The 25239-nt window shown below is 37.2% G+C and overlaps 1 protein-coding gene across 3 annotated transcripts in view; it reads right to left on the bottom strand.

Moving 5' to 3' along the window:
• Positions 1 to 3663: 3663 nt before the first annotated feature.
• Positions 3664 to 25239, bottom strand: part of ANKIB1 (ankyrin repeat and IBR domain containing 1) — an 88895-nt gene continuing 67319 nt past the window's right edge. Inside the window, exons 9-20 of one of the 3 annotated variants that reach the window (XM_066317208.1) lie at positions 24392 to 24558; positions 20256 to 20344; positions 19118 to 19248; positions 14933 to 15067; positions 14294 to 14380; positions 14134 to 14200; positions 13618 to 13763; positions 12853 to 13031; positions 12243 to 12294; positions 8914 to 9025; positions 7220 to 7353; positions 3664 to 6871 (exon numbers count right to left, since the gene is read on the bottom strand). In XM_066317208.1, the coding sequence (XP_066173305.1) occupies positions 6119 to 6871; positions 7220 to 7353; positions 8914 to 9025; positions 12243 to 12294; positions 12853 to 13031; positions 13618 to 13763; positions 14134 to 14200; positions 14294 to 14380; positions 14933 to 15067; positions 19118 to 19248; positions 20256 to 20344; positions 24392 to 24558 (2052 nt within the window). In that variant the 3' untranslated portion in view covers positions 3664 to 6118. The remainder of the gene's footprint in view (positions 6872 to 7219; positions 7354 to 8913; positions 9026 to 12242; positions 12295 to 12852; positions 13032 to 13617; positions 13764 to 14133; positions 14201 to 14293; positions 14381 to 14932; positions 15068 to 19117; positions 19249 to 20255; positions 20345 to 24391; positions 24559 to 25239) is intronic. The other 2 variants (XM_066317227.1, XM_066317218.1) reach the window with 2 other exon arrangements.

Genomic DNA, 25239 nt, shown 5'->3' with positions numbered 1-25239 from the left:
GTGCTGTAATTCAAGGATTTATAGCTGTCACCCTTCTGGCTCAACAGAAAATGAGGGGACAGGAGATGGACTGCAGTGATTGTCCTGATTCAGGAGAAAGTGTTGGTGGACCTTACCCTCAAAATAACGCTAGTTTTGGCCTTCATTTAGATTCAATGTTTGGAAAAAATCCTCTGCTTTGAAGGTGGCGAGGCACTGAAACAGGCTGCCCAGAGAAGTTGTGGATGCCCCATCCCTGGAAGTTTTCAAGGTCAGGTTGGGTGCGGCTCTGAACAACCTGGTCTAATGGAAGGTGACCCTGCCCATGGCATGAGTGGTTAGAACTAGACCATCTTCAAGGTCCCCTTCAAACACAAACCACTCTCTGATTCTAAGCATTTCTTGCATGGAACCTCAGTTGTGTATCAAGTAGTTTAAAAGGCCAGGGAATGAACAGGTGCTTTCGTGAAGCTTTGAGATCCAAATATAGGAACCACAGATCTAACAGTGGTTCCTCACCTTCTGCCACTCACATGGCCCCAGGCCATCCCATGTAGATGCTGGATGTTAGGAAAGAAATGCCCAGCCACGCATGAGGATTTGCAGTTTCTTAGTTCCCATATTTGGTTCCCATCCTTAGGGTTTATTTAAAGCTTCTTTGGTGCAAATGAAATTGATTTTTGTCTTGTCCTCAGTGGACACAAGTAGCCATAATTTGCAGGCATCTATTAACAGATGCTCCTCTCATGCACCCTGCAGTGGATGCAGTGTGCCGGGGTTGGTACTGGCTCATAGACAGCTGTGTTTAATCTCTTGCATGTCTCTTTCACACCAACTTTGACTTTCTTGTCTCAGGTGCCAAATTTATTCCTCAATTTTGATTTAAATCCTGATTTGCCCCCATCTCTTTTCAAGCTGTTTATACTTAACGGGTGCTGTTATTTTGTTTTCAGTTTCTTTAATGCATCTCTCTATAGTTGTATTTTGCAGATCAGTGATCTCTCAGAGCCCTTAAGCTCTTCCTACCACTTTTTTTTTGCAGCTTCTGCCTGCTTTTTTGTTCCCAGCCACTCACCTCAGCAGTCCTCCACTGCTGGGCCTCTCTCACTGCCATCCTGTTGGCATAGCTTCACTGGTCTGTGTAGAAACAGGCTAGAAATGAGTGACAATGTCCATTCCTGTCCAGATAAGGATCTGATACTCTGCTAAGGTTTTTATTTAGTGGATTTTTATAAGATTATTGTTAATGGATAGCAAATAAAAAATGCAATAGTTGTTTTTTCAACTCCAATTCTACCATTTTCCCAACTCCTGGCTTCTTAACCCCTTGGTCTTTCTGAAACTATGTTCAGGGTCTTTTCTGTCACAAATGTAGAATGTGTGTGGTTTACATACATACTCTTAATTAAATATGCTACTTTTTTTAGTATATTGTTGATAACTTGCCCACTGTGATTATTCTTTCTGCTTTTAAATAATAACTTGATTAAAAAATACCCAAATCAATAAAGCTCAAGCTTTAAGAAACATAATCTGAGGTGACAGTTTAAGATAATTAAAAAATGGTGTAGACAACTATTTTTACCTTGTCAAAAAGTTTTAGATCAGTATTTCTTGACAAGAGTGGTTCTGTCTTTTCAATGGAACCACAGTAAAACACTACCTTGAGATTACAGTGTTCTTGGTATGATTATTCTGTTGGCCTTGTGCAAGACCAGAGGCAGGGACTGCTGTCAGTGCTGTCTGATCCTCCCTACCTCACCTGGCAGGTGACACAAAGATCAGCGGTTAGGATGTTTTGTCAGAAATTTTACCCAGCATGTCTTTATCTTAGGCAACAGTTGAAATGTTCTGAGAGTTGCTGAATACCTGGTAGTTATAGGTAGAAGGAAGAGGTGGGGCTCAGGACTTCTTAAAGTACCTCCCTCTCCAGAGGATCCCAAGCCTTACAGTGTCCCAGGTTTTGAGCATCCACTTCAGTTTCCTGATTCTCCTCAACAGAACTAGCCTCTCTTTGGAGCTGGAGTGGGTTGACTCAGTCTGCGGCCTGACTGGAAGCGTCTGATGCAGCTGAGGCCTTTTGTACTGTGTTAGCTCAGCTAAAGTTGCAGAGTAAATATTTTCTTCCAATTAATGTGTATTTTCAGTTTATTTTTACTGCAGTAGAAAAAGGGCTGCCCTTTGGAGTCATCCCTGCTCTGTGAAACTTCCAATGTAGACTCCACAAAGAAGCAGAGGAAATAAAATGTTGGCTCCACCTGTGGAGGGGGACTGTGTCAGGGACACACTGGCTGTCAGTCCAGAACTGTTTCTTCTTGGGAGCTCTTGGTGAGAGTGGTTTTTACTGGAAGTGATGCACATCTGCACACACTGCTCATTTCCTGTTTCAGGAGTTGAATAGTTCTGCAGTGGATTTAATTGCATTGCTTCCTCCTACCTTCTTACTGCTATCCTATAGGCAGCTGGCTCACAGCTGAAGAATCCTTTATTCTTGTTATGTGTATGTCACTGTTCCACAGTCAGCTGCAGAGGATGCACACGGAGTGCTTCTCCAGAAATACTTGTGTTGTAAATGCATGAAATTGGGTATAAATCTGATGGACTGGTGCACTCTGCATTTCCACATGGTTCTGCTCTAGGTTCTGTACTCAACAGCTCTCTTGTGAGAAAAGCAGCTTGCATTCCCTTAATTCCCAGAGCCACAACTGATGCTATTCCTGAGATGTGTTGCACAGTTATTACTTGCATAAGTAACATACTCTGTCTTTGCAACTTCTGGGTCTTAATTACTCATTTAAACTTGTAGTAAAGCCAAGAATTCACCCCAGATTTTGTGAGGTCTTTGTTTTTTGGCCCTCATGAGGGACATGGGTAGGTAAAGCAATGGCACAATGACATAAAATGACCACAAGTACTTGGTTCTTTCAAGGCATGTTAAAGCTGTATCTTGAGCCAGACAACTGCTTGTAAAGAAACTGGCTATCATTGTGTCCATGTTTTGGCTTCCATTCTCACCAGCCTCCCTGAGTATTACAGTGGGATGCCTTCTGTGAGCGTGCTGAGGCACTGGAACTGTCTGCCCAGAGAAGCTGGGAATGCTCCATCACTGGAAGTGTTCAAGGCCAGGTTGGATGGAGCTCTGAGCAGCTTGGTTTAGTGAAAGGTGTCCCTGTGCACAGAGTGGGGATTGGAACAACAGGGCCTTTAAGGTCCTTTCCAACCCAAACCAGTCTGTGATTCCATGATCTTGGCATGCTTGGTGGAGGAAGTTGATGACATTACTGTAACAATGAACAAAACACTTGAGTGTTATTAATGTAACAGAGACACTCTGGAATTTCCTGCTAACAATGGAGAGTGGATATTAAGTGGCACTTACATAATAGTAATTAACAGAATCTTTCACAAAAATTAGTCCCCTCTCTTTAGCACCACTATTTGTAGTGACAAGGCATTACTCCACAAAGAACAAGTGCACAATATGGCTGTAGCAAGTAAGACAAATTCTGTTCTACGTTTTTTTCAAAGCTTAATGATGGTACCTTATATTTACAAATCAAAACATTCAGCTTACTACATGGTTTCCAACTAATCTGCCCAGTACTGAACACACCCTAAAAATATCTATCAGCAGTCTCAAGGATCTGCTACAGTAAGTCTAAGATGTAATAAGACAGAACGGAATTAGTTTAAGTAATAAATGTTTAATCAAAGAATTTTACATATTATTAACAGCATTCATTTGGCCAAACATCTACATGGTTGTAGTATCCTACTTGTATATAAAGTGGGAATGTATCAAGTATAGACTATGAAAGTGCAAATAACAATTCAAGGTTAGAGTAATTTTTTTACATTATAAAATTAACAGGTTTACAAAATAGTCTTGCCAAACTTTTATTTTTGAATTGTAAAGTCAATGACTATGGTGTTAAAATAAGTACCAAGAAAATACAAATTTAATAGTCTAATTTCATGCTCATAAGAGTAACACGGAAACAATGGATATACTGCACAACCTAACCAAATTACATAAAACCAGAACCCACAAACTTCACTATCTTCACAGAGAGCACTCTTACATATCTTACTGCAACTTTGCAAGACATCTCAATGCAATACACAATCTTTTTGTGAGAATCTTTCTATTCAGAAATTACCATTCAAGGAAGCTATGTGAGTTAAACAACTTTCAGACCAATTCATGATGACAGTTCATGAAGGACCATTTCAGCTGAAGGACTTTATACCTATAGGTATTTTTCAAAGGCTCAATATTATGTCAGGAGTAGGGTGGCTAGAGGAAAAGTTGGAAAATTATTTAGACTACTCTAATTCATTTTTTCTAAAGATGCTTGAAAATGAACAAGGTTTTTATGGGATAAGGGTAAAATAGTCTTATTTAATTTTTACTAATATGAACCTTGTAACTGCAAGGTTCCAAAGCTGGATTTGCATGAATTAGTTACCAAAACACTCACTTGAACTCACAGTAATCAATACATAAACTTTGCTATCATGACACTTGCCTATACACACTCAGTAGTAGTAAACTTTTATATCATATCAACAAATCTCTGGTAACAGTTAAGCAAAACTTAAAATGGAGTGTAGGCAATTTGCTCATGTTATGTAAAGTTTTGATTATATGTAATTAAAACAGCCATTTGAACAACTTATTCTAGTTGTAATTACATACTGTACCATTGTATCTCACTAACTGTAGATTGATGCTTTTAAGCAAATCTAAAACCAGTATTTTTGTTTTTCACGGTACAACAACTAGGAAAAGGTTTTTTTGGGGTTTTTTTTTGTTTTTTTTGTTTTTTTAATTTTAATTTTTTTTCTTACACTAAACAGTAATCACACAGCAAATGAATATTGTGCAATTGAACAAATACCTAGTAGTGTTTTGTATATGCAAAAACACTGACTGAACGTTTAGTTATTTACTGTAAAGGCAAGGCCATGGGTGGTTTTATGGAGGTCTTTGCAATTAATAGCATAGTTACTCCAGAACAAACACTGAATTTGAATTACTTGTTTAACTGTGGCAACTATCCAGTTGGGTTAGGCAAAGGCACCATAACATGTTGAGCAGGATGTTATCTGAACTTTTAATTGTGGGACTGGCTAATATATGAAAATTCTGTGTTCCTATATTTTTTATAAAATGTTATCATTAAAAGTAATTGCACTCTTAGTGCATAAAATGCTTTGTAGAATTATGAAAAAAAAAAAAAAAAAAAAAGGACTATGATTGCACTTCCATTAAAGTGTCTCTTAAAATACAGCATAGCTGTTGCTAACTCACTGTATTTTAATATTTAAAATAACTGTTTAACAGCAGCATTAGGTTTTATTAACTTAAGATACAGGCTACATTTAATTAAATGCAGTCACCATGGCAACATATGCCAGTTAAATTTAGAGAAGCAATGCTACCCAGTGGTTTCTTTCACTGCTAAGAATTGTGGGATTAGTTGGATAGAGTAACACTGCACTGTTTCATTAGGCTACTGCCAGTTAACTTTTCACAGTTTGGCACATTTGGACTGTAAATAGACATGAAAAAATCTTTGATTTTAAAGGGAAAGAATATCCCTTAAAACTTGTTCCTGGAGCAGTACTACAGAGAAGCATTAAATACCTCCGTTCACACTGCTAACAAAAATGAAAAATGAGTAAGGAAAAGTTATGGAAAACAAAACCAAAATGCAGATGAACTACTAGATGTTATTCTGGTGAAATTAAGAGTTCTAAAAAATGGAATAAACTATTTCTTAGGAAAACCGACCAAAATAATCAGTGTAAGCCTTTAATCCATACTTTCAAGTTAAGGATCATCAACCTAAGGCTAAACAGATGCTGCATTGTATTAGGAATGTGGAATACAACCTACTTATTCCTTTCTCTTGAGAGCAAAAAGGCAAATACTACCTAGTTAAATGCAAAGGATATTCCTTGAAAGGTTCACATTATTATGAAGAACTACAATTCAAGAGAACTCCTAAATATCCGTTGTTATGTCAGTGGTTACAACTGAGCTGCAATTGCGTGGATCAAAGCCTCCATAATGCTTACTCCACATACTGTACCATCTGTCACCGCCATTCTTTTACTCCGGATTTATATTTATTCATACCAGATGCACATGTTCAGTCCATTCACTCGAGGTTTGAGGAGTCTGACTTGAACTATCTCCTGAAGCATCTAGGGTGCTTGTTACCTCCCTGTTATTATCACCAATTTGTGATACTGTTTCACTTGGGATAATGTTTTCTTCAGATGTGCTTTCCTCTATTTGGGTTCCTCTGCCTTCATTTTTGAGTGCATCCTCAAACAGTGCATGCTCTTCCTGAGGCCCCAGCCCTGTGTCTTTAAGATTTGGTTGCCCTGCTGACCCGTCTTCAGTACTGGGTTGCTGTGACTCCTCATCTGTTTCTGTATTTGTTGAGGGGATCAGAGCAATACTCTGTGGGTTCATGTCATGAAACCAGGCCATAATATTTCCAAGCAGATTTTCATTGGTATTGGGATCTTGACTGCTGGAATCAGCATCGCTGGATGTTGAGTATAATCCACTTCTTGTCTCACTGCAGGGGTGGGAATGAAGACGATCGGCTGAGAAGGGATCGTTGCCTGCACCCAGTCTCATCAGACTGTCACCAAGTTCTAGCAGCTCAGAGCTGCTCAAAGCACCCCTTGGGTTGTCTATACTTATGGGAGCAGAGTCCAGTCTTGTAGGCAAAGAGGTACCTATTGCTCCTAAAGATGCCTCATTATTTAGGAAGTCTCTAGTTTCTTCATCTATGGCCAAGCCAGATTCTTGTAATGACAGCTGAATAGCTAGCAGGATGTTTGGGTCATCTTCATCCAGCGAACTCAGAGCCTGTGGAAATACATAAGGTTGCTCTCAGAATGAAACTTGCATCTTGTTCCATATTTGGGGTGAGAAGTAATTTTGACTCAAATCTGAAATCAATTCATTATTCCTACATGTTTTTTATGAGAATCAATTTTTACCAACAGAACTGACAACATGATGTAAAAGGTACCTACTGTTATGCCAGTAATTGTTTAGCAATTCCTATGATTGTGAATGTGTAATTTGTTGTCCTAGATTCTCCCTTTCTCCTTGAAGAATTAAGAAAATTTGCAGAGACAAAATGACACAGAAAGGCAGAGCAGAGGAGAGTAAGCAAAGCAGAGAGAATGGAAAAGAGATTAGGGGAGATACCTGAAGAGAATCCTGGTTTTCAGAGCGACTGACAGGGGTATAGTCATGAAGCGAAGAGCTGTGCAGAATACCCATAGAAGCTGAACTCACCATGGAGGTGCCATGTCTTCTACTGCTGCCACCTTCCTGAGTGTCTGTTTGGGCAATCAAAACAAAAGTGGTTGAAGAACCAGAAAGGAAGCCTCCTTTGCTGTGATTTACTGACACAATCTATTTCTTCCTTTTGGATTCTAGTTGTGTAATTTTACTCCTTTATTCACTCTGAATGAAAGACTCCAAACCCCTCCTTCCACAACAGCTCTTACACAGTGGTCAAACACCAATCTCACTGTTTTAGGAGTGACTGCCTGGCTCATTTGTCCTTTCTGCCCTCAGTACCCTTCTCTGTGAAAGCATGGGCTATGCCATTGGGAGCATGGGCAGAAAGGGGCAAAGTGCTTCTGAGGCACATACATGATTTATGGAAAGCCCTGAAAATTACTGCACGTGGACACAAATACAGGATGCATTTACAGGTGATTACAAATCATGTTTGCCCATTTCTCTTAGCTGTAATTTAACATTATAATAATTTTTACTGTAACATTGCAGCACAATTAAGAGTAGAGTTGTTAGTGAATACTTCAGCAATTACTGACATTGCTGTTTTCTTAAATCCAACAAAAAATAGAAGTAAGATGCTGTTTCCAGAAAAAACTGCTCTGTAATAAAAATAACTCTTTTGACTTTGGAAAATGGAATTTTCCACTCCAAAACTGAAAATGTGACAGACTGAAATAAAATAATATTCTCTTGCATGCTTTAACAGTGTGCATTTGGTCATCACTAGTATATCCAAGCATTCAGTCAAAATCTAGTTCTTCAACTAACATCCAAGTTGTGCATTTTATTTGTTATAGGGAAGAACTGAAGTTCACCAAAATTTTGATTACTTTTTCTAAAATAAAGGGTGCAAGTGATCCTTTCTCCTCAATAACGGATCTCTCAATTTGGTTTTGAAGAAAAAGCTATGTGTTAAGTTCCTGAGACACAGTAATGAGAGTTTGTGCAGCATGGCTGAGACTGAGCACACAGATTGGCAGCTCTGCAAGAAACAGAGTCACACTATGATTTGGATTCAGCTATTTCTGTGCCTTTGGGCTGGCACAGTTGTGCCAGAACGCAAGCAGACAGCCAAGTCACAGAGAGACCTTAAGAGACTGCACTACCAACCCTCCAAAGAGCAGCACTCTGGAAGTCACAGCTCAGGCCAACTTCTTTCCTGGCTGCCTTTTGCCAATACAGCTCCTGAGCAGAGTTTTGGAATACAGCCTTGAGGTACTCTTCCACAGGCCTTTAGCCTCTACAGCCTATGCACAACTGGCTCTTCATTGATGTGGACGACTTGGTGTATGTACGAGTGACCTCCAAAATTTCTTCAGAAAAGCAAACCTGTGTTGGACAGCTGAGGAGTTGTTAGTGGGAAGATCAATGCATTTCTCTTTTAGAACAGCAGCAGCCACAGTGAAGTCAACAACACTTCTAAGAACACATAAAAAAACTGCAGAGACAAGCCTTAACGTTGTATCCTGGAAAATACAGCAATGTATCTGAAACTTCTTTAAAGAGTAGCCACAGAAGAACAAACACTGTGGTCACTACTAGCGATTTCTGAAGTGGGAAGAGAAAACAAACAGCCCCAGAGAGGTCCGTACCTAATGTACTCTCACTGGGGTCATCAGGGTCAGGAGTATTACTCAGCAGACTGTGCATGTCTCCACGTCGACGCTGTCTGTGCCTCCTCCGATACTGAAATTCAGCATATTCCTGCATAAACCAAAGGTTACAAAACACAGGGCAGCATGCAGTACTATTTTTTTCTGAGTAACAAGCACCACATTTTTATTTAAAAAATGTGTGATTTTATATGCTTTTTATAAAATCACCCACTTTCAGAAAAATGAATTGCAAGTTGTATCATGCGACTCTTAACATAAATAACAAATAAATCCAAGGTAATCCTAAATCTATAAAACAATGAATTGGAAAAAACAAACAAACAAAACAAAACCAAACCAAAACACCAACAAAAAACCCTAGATGTACTACCAACTTTTTAATACTTGCAATCTCCTTTTTTACCAATTCCAAGAACACATTTCTTGTTTAAAATCTTTGATGCCAAACTTTATATATGCACACATTGACACACTTTTTAATAAATGGCATACCCACTGATTTTAGAACACAGAAACAATTGATGTGAACTAGACCAATAGATTATCTCAGAATCTCTACTGCCAGCAATTGGCAGTAGAAAATAACCTTTAAACACTACAGAAAGCTGGGTGACATACACTGGGACTTGACATATTTTTCCCAGCCTCTAGAACACTATGGCTCCAGAACTTCTTAAGCTACATCTGACACTCTTTTACTGGACAGTCTATGATGGATTTTTATTCCATGAATTACAAATCTCTACTTTTGCTTAACTCAAGCTGCTAACGAGCATGGCTAACAAGCCATACCATATAGGTTTGAACTCCTGCAGGCTGTATTTTCTCATGTTGTGTGTGCTTAGACAGTTTATATTGCATTTATGAAAAAGACTCTTAACCACATCAAGCTAACATCTCAAGGGTTAATCATCTTAATACTGAGATCAAGTTGCATATCTTTCCTATTATGAAAGAACTAGTTTTATGCTAGGAGAGAAGTTTCTAGGTATCTTTTCTGGTGACTGACACTGAACCTGTATAGGTAGCACCTTGTGTAATTTCAGTTATTCATACACACAAGGCAATAAAACTATGCACACAGGTACTTGCTCTCCTCTTCAAAAAAGAATATTGTTTTTTATTTCTGTGAGCTCAAAGTTGGGAAATCTGTAATCCAAAAGATTCATCTGGCCAAATGATTTGAGAAAGATAACATTACCATTAGATTTCCTTTCCTATTAACTCTTCCTCATCAACATCTAAAGTACCTAAAACCTAAATCCTGAAGTGTTATTTCTCTTACAAAATTACCTTATTAATGTAGACGGTATTATGAGAGTATTTTTTTCCATGAACTTTCTCAGACTAATTATGAGACTTCCTCATAAATGACATATACAAGACAAAAGGAATAGTCACAAAATCATGTGTGTGAGCAGATTTTCATCCTTGGAAATTGTAAGAACATAAAAAAGTAGCTTTATTGAACCAGACAAAAGGTCCATTTAGCCCAATATTCTGCCTTCAACAGCAATTGGTAGTATGCTTGTTAGTCTATGGAACACTATAAAGAAACAAGGCAAACATGAAGTGATTCTTCTCTAAAATGTTCTTCCAACTTTTAGGGATCTTAGGGATTTTCTAAATGCAAGGCAGTGCCTCAAACAACAGACAATCAAACAATATAACTGATTTCATTAAATATATATAACAATATAACTGATTTAATTAAAAAAATTATATCACTCTGAATCAGAAAAGGAATCATGGAAGTGATCACTGAACACTAAGATTTCTTCATCATACCAGATCTTAGTGCTCATTTGTTTGCAATAAAATAATAGGTTTTACCAACAGCCATGTAATTTTTGGTTGCTTATTAACCTTTAGAAAGAGATCTTAATTACTACTTATGAAACCTTATTTCTTATTATGTAGAACAATTTTCTACATGTGAGCAAAAGAAGTTTTAATTTTGTTGGCTAGGGACATCTTGGTTTCACACAGTGTTCTACAACCAGCATTTTTTGCTAAAACCAGTAAGACTTTTTCCTATAATAATCTGCTTTACACAGTCATTCTACTACTTGTAAGAAAAAGTACAGCTCTAGGTAAAATACTTTGCAGTGAAATTCACTAAAATAAACAAAGATGACCATTATTAATTCTATAAAATTCCTTTAGCATAGGTGGTTGCAAGTATTTGTGATAGCTACATAGCAAAGAAACCAACTTGCATCACACAATGCCACATTTAGGCAAATCATAACAACTCATAAGCAAATCATCTAAGCACAGCTGCAATTGCACCTCCTGCTAAACAGCTTTTCAACACATTTCCTACCAGCTTCTTCTCATAAACAGTTCCACTGATGGTACAATAACATCACAATGAGTTTGATGTCAGATGTGGGATTATTTCTAAAGAACTAAAGGAACTGGACAGGAGAAGCAGCTGATTTTTTGCAGAGAAGCCAGCCATGTTCTCACCAGCGTGATGCTCACCAACAATAGCAAAGGAAATATATGGAAAAAAGTACATGGAGTTTTCTAGGATGTTTAAAAATGACTAGCTAGATAGAAAACAAGGAAATGTTGAAATGAAGTTTCCTTCCTGACTGAATGCTTTAATCTAATGTTCTCAAAACATTAACTAAAAATTAAGATGATAAAGAAAGGCCTTAGAGGAAGCTTCTCATTTTTCAGAGCAGTCTCAAAAGGTACCTAACTCTTTCCCATTTACAGATCATAAAATATCTATTTAAAAAGTAATGATTTTCATTCTTGGTAAAGTAGCAAAAATTAATGTCATTTGAGTATTCAATTTCCATCCTACTTCAATACATAACAATAAAAATAAATATTTGAAATATTTAACAATATTTCGGAGTATGCCTCTATGTTTTTGTTGGGACTGTGGCAGAGGATGGAAATTTCGTAGACTTTTTGTCAAATTCTGAACTGACATTACATCCGAAAGTAATTTACACAATTTCATACATTTATTACTTTAAGGTTCTCCAGTACACAGACAACGGTTTATATTCAATTTTAAAACTGGTTATGTACTTGGTAAACGAATGCAAAATAGCTTGTCTAATGCCACCTCAGAGTACTCATCCATGTTAGAGTCATTGTTTAGAGTCACTGCACAATTAGCTACAAATATATTTCCTTCTATTGTGAAATAAATGAAATGGAAAGCTTAATCAACTTGAAATGCTTTGACTCAAAATAAGGAAGCTCTTCATGCAGATTGTGATCATACCTGTATTTCTAGCATATGCAGAACTAAGTCAAAAAATCAAAAAGAAATAGTTTACCTCTGGGGATGCAAATCCTAAATACTCCCAGTCCCATGTTCCACCAGCAAAGCTGTAAAATGGAAAGATATAATACCATCAAATTTAGAGGTAGAACAAATATGAACAACCTCCAGAGCTTCAAAACATATTGAAATCTGAAAACTAGTGCAATTGTAGCTCTCCAAACTTAACAAGTCTTCTCCTTTAATTCTTAACTCAAAATTTATTTTGAAAACCCTACAGTTAAATTGTTGACTATTCCAGAGCTGCCTGATATGTTTATCAAATACTTTAGAGATTTTTCAAGTGTAGTGGGGATTTAGTGACAATCTTGATGGAAAAAAGTGAAATGGAAGCCATGACATCTAATCATTAATATATCACAAATGAGGAAACAATTTAGGTTGCAACACACAGGGAATTGATCCTCAAAAAGAAAAATACATTTTTCCCCAAAGGCTGTAATTCCACAAGGATGAAATGTCCAAGAAAATATCACTAGTACAGATATTTACAACCACTACATTTAGCATCTACCTCACAGTCAGAGAACAGCAGTGGGATTCACCCAATTTGGCAGCTATCAGAAGAACTTCTTCTGACTGGTGCAGTGTTTTGGGTGGATTACCTGCGCCTGGGTGCTTCTGGAGAGTCTGCAGGAGCAACCCCACGGGCCACAGAGGCCAGGAACTCCTGTCGCTTCTGCTGCACAAGACAAGCTGCTCGGATGATTTTATGGCGAGGGGTCCGAAGGTAAGGCCTGTTCACTTTCTGTGCAAGGTCTTCAGTGACCATTTCCAGGTCTGTCTGCAAGAGTTAATAATACAGAAAAAACCAGTTTTAAAGGGAAATGCAAATCAGGAAGAGCTCTTCTCCATAAAGACTGAGCAGAATGATACCCATTTTCCTGAAAATACCTTATGAAATACCGACATACCCCAAAATATCTGCCCCATAGCCTACTCTTTTACTGACCTACATTCTGTCCTCCAGCTTGAAGCAGGATTTCCCTGCACTCTGAAATAATGAACATCTTCAAGGGACAGGAAAGGAGGCAGTAGTCCCAGGTATTCCCCCAGTTTTGCCTCCTCCCAGATGTCAAGCACATCAGAAGAGAAAGAAAGAAAAGAGAAGCTAGAGAAGGAGATGAAGAGTGAAGCTAAAATGTTACCCTGAGAAAGCAGATTAACAGGAAATTTTCTTACTTTCCCCTGCGATCTGTCCATATCCTTTTCCTTTGCAAAGTGATATTAAAAAATGCTACTTCTTCAAACTTGGTTACAAATATAAAACAGGTATGTCAGTTTTAGACTACAAAAATGTCAAACAGTCACTGATAACTAATATATTTTAAAAAGTGCCATTAGGAAAGTAAAATATATCTAGGTATTACCTGCATAAGTTCAAATATTTCTTTCTTTGTGCTTTTAGGCTCCAAAAAGAATCCATATGGATAAGAACACTTAAGAATGCGGCGAGTTTTTAGAAGCTCTTGCACTGCATCTTCAATGAATGTGGTATCAGGACAGCCTCCCTCAGCTGTAATATGAAACAAGCATTGGGAAAGTATTTTCCTGCTGATGTCAGCATTACTTTTGTGCATATCAGTTAAATATTTTGCAAGTAAAGAGCAGCAAGTTCTCAATGACTGCGGAGTGTTCTTACTAAAAGAAATAAGCACAGAACATTAACTTTTACCTTACTCTAATGCTACTTCCTCCTTGAGGCTTTGGAATAGGCAAGATTTACTATGCATTTAACTTTCATCCAGTGTTTATAAATTCTAGTACTGGAGGGATGACATCACACAGCAGACTTGATGTGAGCACAATTCAAAAAAGAACAGTTTAGCCATAACAGTGTTGATGTGATTTCAAATCAAAAGGCACAGATCACAGCAAATACTTACTTCCACTTAGAGCTCTACTCAACTGCTCCATCTTTTCTTTGGCAGTTTTTAGAAGGCGCTGTTCTAACTAGAAAAAGAAAATAAATAAAATACAGTAATATAATTCTTCTCTGACTAATAAAACAGAAGCAAACATCAATAAAAATGGCTCGACCCACACCTGGTAGCTAAGTTCATGGTTCTTAAATCTTGTATAATAGTGCATAAACCTATCAAGCTCTTGAAATCTTCTATGCTTCTTTTCAGCCTAGAAAATAATGAAGAAACAAAAGAAACCAAAATAAATATTATCACTTCATACAACAATCACCATTAGATATAATTAAATAATGAACTGTTTCTATTCAAATATATATAAAGTATTGTCCACAGTGCTAAGTGCCTGGTAAGTCAAAAAACAAAATTAAGTTTTGAAGTTCACAAGACTACAAATACTGCAGCCATAGAATTGATCAGTGCCTGCTATTTAAAGCAACCTTCCAGAAGCCAAAATTAAGGCGCATCTTCTGCAGTGCACAGCAGTTAATTACAGGACCAGCATGCTCATTTCACAGAAGGAAACCATGTCACAAAGAAGTAAAATGACTTGAGTAAAGTCACCAGTGGTTGTTAACAAAGTCAAAAGCAGAAATCTTATGCATCCACAAACAAGTAGTGCTTTCTTTCTGTCTCTTTGATATATTTAAGGTTGTACTTTCCCATTTTGAACTGTGGTTTGAAAGAATTCTGATTAAACTTATCCTGAATGGAGAATTGCAACCTTGGTGCTATTTTTAAAATCCACACATTCATTTGTTACCTCTACTGTCATCTCCTTGGACTGCTCCTCTACATGCTGAATAACTTCATAGCGAGTGCATCTGTAGTAGCCGCCAGTAGAAGAGCTGTGCTTCTTCCATTCTTCTAAGCATATCCAGCAGAAGTCATATTTGCACTTCAGAAAAAAGAAACAGATTAAAGGGGAAAAAAAAAAAAAAAAAAAAAAACCAAAAAAAACTCAAGAAGTTAAAATGTCTTAGGTTTGCGGTTAGGTATCATTATTCCTCTATGGACAACTGAAATAAAAGCAATCTGAGTGTAAACAAATACTTGAAGAGCCTCAGAAAAAACAGCCTTCATATTTTACTTACTCAGGAGATCTGTGTATCAAACCATAGAATTCATCATTTTTGTTCCTTGGATCATTAGACTGCATTGGATCTACATGTTAAGTTTTAAGTGGAGGAAATAAATGAAATGATAAATACAGCTGATCAGGCCTAATTTTTTGTTATTGTTAAAAAACCAGTCCCATTTCTTTAAATAACACAGAAACTATTCATGAGAAAGAATGAATTTTTTTCCTAATATTTCTTAAGAAAACATGATTACTCAAGTTTTTGTCATGTGGTGTTTCTGATACAAAATATTGATGACAACTACTAAAGCAAGAGGGAAGTCTGAACATAAACTTTGATGAGTGATTACTTCCAGGTGAACGTTTTCTGCACTGACTGACTAAAGTGCTTTCAAAATAGGTGAAACCTTACAAGGAGGTGTAATGGGACTTATTCAGGCTTCTCTGCATTAGAGAAGATAAAATATTCTCAATTTAGCAGCGAGTTCTCAGCTAGTTAATTTCAAAATAACTGGAAGCTATTTATGGACAGATAAGAAAAAGACTTCACAATTTGGTAAATCATGTTTATCTGTCTTATAGATGAGGATAGAAAATTTACATTAATTAATATTAAGCCCTGAGTATTATTAGTGGCATTTTGTAAATTAAATTTCATTTCTTCTCTCTTTGATAAGTTTAACCTTTCCAGGAATACCTACGCCATACCAGATGTGTTTGTCTGTAGTTACTTGATACAATCCCTTAGATATATTACAGGAAGGAATGAAATCTAATTCTTGCATTGTACTTCTGCTAATTTTGTCTCAAAAATCAGTAGTGCTGATTTCCTTCTAAAAGGAAATGAAGACTAGAATATTTCTTCTTGTTATTGTGCTGTTCCTTCTTGTTTTCAAACATTTTTTAAAGCTGCTGGCTTATAAAAAATGGTGAGAACTGCTGACAATGAAGTACAAGAGCAACTGTATATAAAAGTGTTAAGTGAGTATCACTGCATCATTTGCCTACCATTCAAACCCATTCATATTCATTGTGAGGAAAAAAATTATAAAATATTCAAAAGATCATATGAAACAAGGCATTTCACAAGCAACTGAACTAATAAAGCTCGACTTCCTATGAATTTATGTATATATATGCTTCTACTGCAACAATCTCAGCTCTCCCACATTATTTCCCATCTGACCATTCCATTATATTTATCTTTAAATCTCTCATATCTCCAAAAGCCTCCTCAAAACCCAAGATTTCACACAGTGTTCCTAGACCCTCCTCCCAGTATCTCAGTCTCATGAGACATTCAAAACTACATCAGCTGTTTCTACACACCTCCCAAACGCAAAATCATTTTCAAGAAAGGCAAGAAAGACAACTTTGGAAACTACAGCCTGTCAGGCTCACTTCAGTGCATGCTAAAATCATGGAAAAAATTACTCTGGGAGGTACTGAGAAACCCCTGGAGGACAATGCAGTCATTAGTCACAGCCAGCACAGCTTTATGAGGGGAGGTCCTGCCTGTCAAACCTGATTTTGTTCTGTGACAGGGTAACCCACCCAGCTGAACAAGGGAAGCCAGGTGATGTAACCTTTTTGAATTTCACCAGAACTTCTGATACTCTCACAGTCTCCTTCTGGACAAAATGTCCAGCACAGCAGTGGAAAACTGCGCTATGTGATGATTTCGTTTGGACACAGGACTCAAAAGAATACTGAGTTTGCACTAAATTGGGAGGAGCTGTCGACTCCCTCAAAGGCAGAGAAAGTTTCTTCACTTAGAAGGTGTTTGGGCCCTGGAACAGGCCCCCCAGGGAAGTGTTCACAGCACCAAGCCTGATAGAGTTCAAGAAGCATTTGGACAAGTCTCTCAGGCACATGGTGACACTTGGGGTGTCCTGCATAGGGCCAGGAGTTGCACTTGTTAATCCTGATGCATGCCTTCCAACTCAGCATATTCTATGATTAACTCCTGAGCTCCATTTTATGTGTCTTTATGATGGCTGAGCCTTGTATCATCATCACCTGGCCTCAGCAAATCCCATCTGCTGCCTGGCCATGATCTGAGCCAAGCAGAACAGGTAATTGCTGAGCAGGTAACAGCTGGGTAGGTATTTCAGCCTCTCTCTTGGTGGCACTACAAATGAAGTCTCTGCATTATACAGCTACCAAGTTTCATGAAACTTGCAGCAATTTATTATCCATGAACCTCCTCCTGTTCCCTGAAATCAAAGTAACCATAAGGCTAAAAAACTACTATAGATAGTGGAGTGAGAGAGGAGGACTGAATAAGTCTTGCCTCGTTAGAAGCTGCACTCATAAAACAGCAAGAAAATGCCTGCTTAAATACAAAAACCAGGGTTTTATGAGTAAAGAGTATCCTCCTCTACACAAAAGTACATGCTAGATGCTAAGAAGAAGCCACAGCCCATGATGTAGTGGGCTTGAGCAGACCTCCCTGCAAAAATGGACAGAAGCTCCATCAGAGATTATTACTTAGCAGAGGAAGCAACAAGCAAGGTGACCATTACTCCTTGTGTGCAAGCCCTGCAATGATCTTTAGAACACCCTTCCTCAACAGGCTGAGGGGAGGCAGATGCTGTCTGTACAGATTTCTCCATGACTAAAGAATATGACTGTTTTAAGGACACTTCAAGCTGCCTATTAGCATCAAAAAAAGAAAAGAGACCTCTGGTTGTCAGCTAATGCCTTAGAATGGCAAATTACCTACATTCATCAGTGTTCATTGGTCAAAGTCTTTTCCAGCCTGAAGGCACTTAGTTCAAGTGAGCTCACTGGCAACAGCTGCAACAAACATACCTTATAGAGTTACTCTCTGCAGAGTATACACACTCTAGAGGGTTTTAGAAGCACAGAATTTATGAGCTCTTTTAAAAATCATTTAAGACAAAAAAGCCCATAAAACCCCAAACCAGTAAACTTGGCATAAATCAAAATGTAGGAGAATGTTCTCTGCTGCCAGTGATACCAAAAAAAGACCCAATCTTCAATTCGTATCACAGAAAGAGAGAGAATATGTGACAATATAAAGAAAATGGGATCTGCACAGCAATAGAGACCTGCATATTTTCAGAATATTCATATTTTCTGTTAGCCTTTTATTGCAGGCCAACTATGTCAAGTGTTTGCTACTTTCTTATTTTTAATGATGTTCCTCAAAGAGGTAATAGTTGTAGTTAAATAGGATGTTTCTGACATAAAGAAACAGTTTGCTAAATATGCTGCTTTTAACTAACTTGAGAAAAAAAGCATTTTTAAATTATACTGAACTCGTGGTAAAAATATTCCTTCTATTTTGGTAGAACAGTGCAAACTTGTGACTAATTTTCTGGCTGCTGTCATCAATAGATTTTCTTTGGAATCACTCTTTGCTGTCTTTTCATTCCTACTGATTAATTCCTGTTTACAGTTCTTCACCTAAACCTCTTTTGCTTTGTTACTGTGTTAGAGAAATAATGTGGAAGAAAAATACAGAAAGGCAAAACCTTCATTAGAGCTAAGCCTTCCTTAAAATCTTACATCTGCCAATTCTGTCCTTTCTCTTCTAAACGATTAATGATGATTAAACCATCAATTATTTCTGCTTCATACTGTATGGGTAATTATTCTTAGGTGTTTATGAAATTTCAGTCATTATAATGTACACTTGTCAACCAAACAGATTTCAGTAAATATTAAACATTTTCTAAATACATGTAATATTTACTCATTATCTAATTCTTGCAACAGGTTCCACTAGCTACCAGGCATGACTCTTCAGAGGTTTTGGACCTCTGTGATGCTCAAATATATAGAGGACATACAAAGCTGAATTATGATTCCTCAAGAAATGCCATGATGGGTCCTTCTTACCTTTGCACACTGCATGTGGTTACAGCCCTCATTCTTCTGGATTGGAGACTTGCAGTTGGCGCAAGGTTTGGAGTTGGTCAGTAACCACAGGCAGTTGGCAGCGTCCTCATAGGCCTCACTCACTCCAACAACTTTGTAGAGGGTGACAGGAGGATGTGGAGCATGCAAAAACATAGAGGTTGAAATTGGACTTGTGTAATCTTTTGTGAGATTAAGAATGATGCAAGTTTCCCTATTTCTTAACAAAATATTGAAGTTTTCCCATATTTCTCACATATATTTTATTGTTACATTTTCTAATTTATACCTATATAATATTAATACACTTATTATTTCAATGTATTTCCACACATCTATTTTAATACAAATTTACATATAGTGTACATGACAATTACAATATATAAAGGTGCAAATACATATACAAAAAACAGGTATAGTTTGAAAAAGTAGGGTGTATTTTGCCTCTTTGTAATATTTTCTATGCTTTCCAAAATGTTTATAACCTACTATGGAAAGGCTCTGAACTGCAGTAACCAAGTCAGTATGTATTCAAATTGCTGTCATCTTTATATTTTTTTGTTAATGTTGACTAAGAAAATATCTGTCCTGTTTAAACCCAACCTTTATTTGTTTTTTTAAGTAAATACTACATATCATTAAGCCCTTTCCTACAACTCCCTTGCAGTTCACCCTCAACCTTACTCATTATCATCACCTATTGGCTTGAATTAGTTTTAAAGCAACAAAAATGTTCATGGAAAACTATCCTATCATGGGAGCAGACTGGGCTAAAAATCAAAATTGGACAGGGTAAATGAAGTTCTATGCAGGAATAAATTGACTAATTAATGAAACAAAGCTTTAAAAGGAAGGGAAGGAGTTTAGCATGCCCTGACTGAAACACACATGTATTTGTGGGGAGGAATGTTCTACAAAGAACAGCCTACCATAGTGCTGTAGTTAAAGTGTAAGCAGCCCTTATCAGGACTATAATTTTCTTCCCCTTTTACCCTGTTTTTTAACCAATGTTGAAACCAGTTTTTACTTAATGCAACTAAAAAAATTCTATCTAAAACCAAAAGATCAAAACGAGAGCAAAACACCCGCGCCCTCCCTGTCAGCCCTGTATGGCTCTTACGTTCTTCTGGTTTCATTTCAGATATTTTCTGTAGCCAGTCCTTCCAGGTCTGGCAGTCACAGGGTTCGTGGGCTTCACCAAGACATTCCCTGAAAAAGAAGGTGTATACACAATTACTTATAACTCAGAGATTTAGAATTAGAGTCAGAATTGGTTCAAGCTAAAAAAACAACAAAAAAAAGACATGCTCACAACTTAATTAAGAGAGATGACCATTCTTTATAAAGAATTTAAATGAGACAGGAAAGGAAAGAAGCTTCTTAAAATTACAATCTGAAACAAATCAGCTGGCTTGCAGTTTATTCTTATACCTGGATATTTTTTTAGTGCCACAAAAGTGCTCATATAGTTTCTGTGATAAAGGTAAACCAGACTATGGAGTTTATCCAAAAGTAGGTAGTTTGCTCTAGCAGAAATGTATTTTATGTAGAATTACTTGCATGTGTTCAGTTGCAATAATCAATCTTTAACTAGATTCAAGCTTTTAATCTAGAACAAGATCGAAGCCCTTCAACACTAGCCCTTAGTATTTATGGATATTTACTCCTTCCACCAGAGTCTCTTAAATGAGGGTTTGAAGTTATTTACATGGACACAGTGGAGTAATGAGTCTCTTGAGCTTCTCTTGAAGTTCCTACTAGAAATAAGGATGGCAATCACTACTACACAGTGGCAGCAGATATATGGCTTCCAGATGGTGCTTCAGTGTGGATGTGTCAATATTCACTCCAGATTTGTAATAGCTCCTTTTTTTCTACTGGAATGGCAGCAAATAGGCTCAGCCATCTGCCATATCAAAGCAAATAATTTCAGATGGGCACCAGCTGCATCAGAGCATACACAAGTTTGCTGCAGATCCAGCGGTGAACTGCTCTCTTCCAGTGCAGGTTCAGAAGCTACATCAATACTCTTCTGATTGCCCTTGTCCACATTTTAAGCAGGAATTCAGGAATGAAAAAAAGATTATGGGAAGAGTTTTGAACTTGTTTTCCCTTAGCCAGTCTGCAAACAAAATAGCTTAAATTCAGTACACTTGCAGCACTGGTTTGGACTTAAGATCTTAACTGGGAAAGACTGTACTAGAATGAATAACTGGGCTGTAATAAGGTGATTTCAGCCATGGTTGAAAGTTAACACCATTCACATCTGTGGGACAGTAGGACACTTAAATCACTGACTTCAAGAGTGCCAAGACCTTCTCACAGTATATAGTATTTGTTTCCAGAAAGAACTGAAACTAGCAAAGATTTAACATTGACAAGCTCAGTTTTAAGTTAAAAGCTGACAGATTAGCCAATCTTTTATTGGGGCGGGGTGGAGGGGGAGGAGGGTCATGTGTCTTTGATACTTTCAAATTTGTAAATTTGTGGATTTTTAATGACGTTCAGTCATATCTATATATGACAGTTACAAGACTTGTTCAAGAACAACAACTCATGGAAGACGCTCTTTACTCAGCCCACCCCACAACAAGCATTTTTATGCTGGGAAGTCATTTTACAAGATTAAGAGGATTGAGCCTACTGTTTGTGAAAGTTTTTATAAAAGTTGTATTTCCAGTAGACTTCCTGAGAGCAGTGAATGAAAGGAACTAACACCAAGCAGCTGTGCCAATTAACAGCATGAGCCTCCCCAGACGCCTTGCTCAATATTCAGCAGGATGATTTATTTGAAGGTGCAGTATGTACTTATTAAAATTGTAGCAAGTTTCAACACAACAAGTTAAAATTCATGGAAGGGCTAATAACATCACCAAAGAAGAATGTAGTTCTGGATTTTTTCCCTCTCATGATAATATTTTGAACCAAAACAGCAAAACACTGTTGCAACTTATAACTGGCATCCCAAGTGCACCTGCAGAATTGTCACTCCTGCAGAATGACTCTGCCTCTTGCCCCCATCTCGGATAAATGCGGGGAGAACTGATGGTACAAAACTAAGTGTGCACTGCCCTGCTAAGGGTCTGCTTGTTATAATTCCTTGGGCTTCTGAAACTGCATGAAGGGGGTTCAAACATGCTGAATGTATCTGATAATAAACTGACTGATAATTTTTGCACAGTTTTAATACTACATTTAAATGATTCAGAATGCTTTTTGTGAAAGTAACACAATTTTATATTTGCCACAATTGATTACATTTTGTTGAAGGTGCTGTTAGTCTGAGTAATGAAAACTGAATAAATTCTAGGGAACTCTACTGAAGAGGAACATTCCTACTCCTACATTAAAAAGAAAAAAGAAGAAATTGTTCAGTGGAGTCAGAGAATTTTCTTGCTTTTATGAGCAGGAAGCTATAGATATGAAAAAAAGTAATTATCTATATCTAAGGGTTTATTTTCTAATACATAAATTCTGAAGAATCTCTTACTAAATGCTGCATCAATTGCTTACAATGTCTAAGTTGTAGATTACCAGGGTAAAAGTTGCAGAACTGACAGATATATGGGACTGTGGGATGTGCTGATTGAAATTTAAAGAGACAAAGCAATCTCCCTTTAAACACACAGTAATGATGAAAACTACTGAACTGGTAAGATACTTTTTCTCCAGAGGAACTCAGAGGAATTCATGCATAGAGTTTTTGTACTGTAAAACTAACGGGGTGTCCTTAGCAAATGGTTCTGATTTGAAGTACAGCAGGATGCTTTTGTTGCTAGCAGAACTTTCTTGCCATTGCTGAAACTCTCCATTCACTTTTGTGGGAATGAAAAAAGAGGCTTTGGAACGCCCTTCTTGGACATCTTCTTGCTAACATGAGGTATTTTTCAAGACCTTAACTGTGCAGTACTTCAAAGCATTAATGTAAAAAGAATATATAGAGATATTATCAGGAAACATAAAAATCCCATTTCTCCTAAAAATCAGTCACTCAGAGGACATTTTCAGCCTCAGAGAACATTCCAGGGAGCTAGTGCTTTCATTTCATGTAATGGAAGCAGAAGCTGCCATTGTCTGAAGGTTCAATATGACACTGAAGTGGTCTCAGGTTCCTTCAGGTTAATGGAAAAATTGGTTCTCTATCATCAGAAGCAAGGATGGGAGGATGGTACCTGCTTGTGGAATAGCACTAAGTTTTATTGTATGTTCACTTGTAGAAAATATTTTCTGGTTTGTGTCCACGGGATTTCTTTCATTCTGAGTTCTCCATCTGTTGTAAATAACCTCTTCCCAAGAAGTCTTGTTTTCTGGCTTTTGTGGTTGTTTCATTAGATCTGTTTTCTTTTTTTTTCCCTTCTTCCTTTCATTCATATGGGAAAAAAACTAAAATCAGAAGCATTTTTCATTAAGAGTTATGATATTTGGAATCAAGCAGATGATTTAGGATGTCCTTGTATCATGGTTTCAATTGAAAAATGAAAAGAATTGCTGAGCTTGTCTGAATGTCTGTACTTTGGTTGACCCTTTTTCATTTTCCAAGAACATAAAGATGTCCCACCTACAACAGTCATACATTGTCATTTTGATAATGTCAAGGAAAAATATGCCAAATCTTTTTTACTTTTGTTATGTCTTTTTCTAGGAAGTGCTGAAGATCAGCTGAGGGATGTTTTTAAAAATATCTGGCTTTTTACTCTTTCTTGAGCTTGTATTCATTTTAAAACACAGTAGTAGGTAACAGAAAGAAAAAGTGCTGAACTTGAAGTGAAACAAAGATTGGAGTGATCCTGCAAACAGAATAGCTATGTGTGAAGGAAACAGTCCTTCATGACCCTATTTAAACTCTCCAGCTTCTTTGATGTGATTCTAGCAAAATTCAGAAAGAGCTAAACATAGCTGGTTTTCTACACTACAATGTGCCATGTTTTGATTATACAACTATCCAGACACAAAAATCTCTGTTCCAATATCCCATGTCTCCTCTGTCCCCTCAGAACAGAGCATCACTGCAGTCCATGCTGCTGTCTTGCACCTAACAGAGCCAGTAATGACTCCTGGGTTATAAAACTTTGCAGTGCCCCAAAACACTACAATATCTGTGTGCATGAGGTCATTTACTGTGTGGATAGGGTTAGGGTTATACCACTCCATATTAATTTCTGTTGCACTCTTGGTGCTATGTGGGATTTTTTAATTAGCCCTTGGAATAGCAGTGTCTGTGAGTCTATGTAGATGCAGTAAGTTTCCAGTACTAACCAGCAGAAAAGATGTCCTTTGCCACAATCAACTGCAGGGGCTTTTAGCATGGGGAAGCTAAGCGTATCTGATCCTGTTGAATTTGACCCTTGTCTGGTTAGCCTTACTGCTCTTTCACAGCCAGGTATAGGACACCATTTAATAGCAGGATTATTTTCAACAAAGGCCTGTGGGGGGAAAAAAGAAAAAAAGCAAAATATTGTACCACATAAGACCAGATTTCATCCTTGATGAAAAACAATCTGTATTCATAACCTTCTTTTGAAGGAACAAAGCCAAAAACTATACAGATAGTCTTGTACTTATAAGGACAGACTTTTAAATATAGTTCTAGAAAGGGAATAATTTAATTTCTATTTTTTTTTTCTAGTAACAACAGTACTTCAGACTTACACTAAGAATCAAATTACTTACATTCCAAACAAAATGTTTGCTCTCTGCAAGTTAATTCCTTTGTGATGTGGCTTACAGCAAACTTCTACTATATATGCACTGGCAATACGCTCATTAACAGAACTGATTCTTTCAGTTGGAAAGAATCTTTTTGTTTGAAAACAAAAATCCCACAATAAACCAGAAATCAGAACTAGTAATTTAACTAACTCAGTAATTTATTTCCTATCTTTTTTGATTAATGTAACATGCCTTCTTTTGTAAAAACTGTCTCTAATAAATGAGGAGAAAAAAGGAACTTCCACTACTTTGCTTCAAACCTATTCTGATCACCAGTCACTTGAAATAAAATGTCATCATGCAAAACATGAGTCAGATCTGGTAATTTAATCTGCATCTTACCATGTATTAAAGAGACTTGTTGCAGAGAAAAGTACTGTACTGTAAATGAAAAA

This window comes from Sylvia atricapilla, chromosome 1 (genome assembly GCF_009819655.1).
Source record: "Sylvia atricapilla isolate bSylAtr1 chromosome 1, bSylAtr1.pri, whole genome shotgun sequence".
Classification (NCBI taxonomy): domain Eukaryota; kingdom Metazoa; phylum Chordata; class Aves; order Passeriformes; family Sylviidae; genus Sylvia; species Sylvia atricapilla.
Note: the sequence above shows the minus strand (reverse complement) of the source record. Positions and strands in the feature narration are given on the sequence as shown.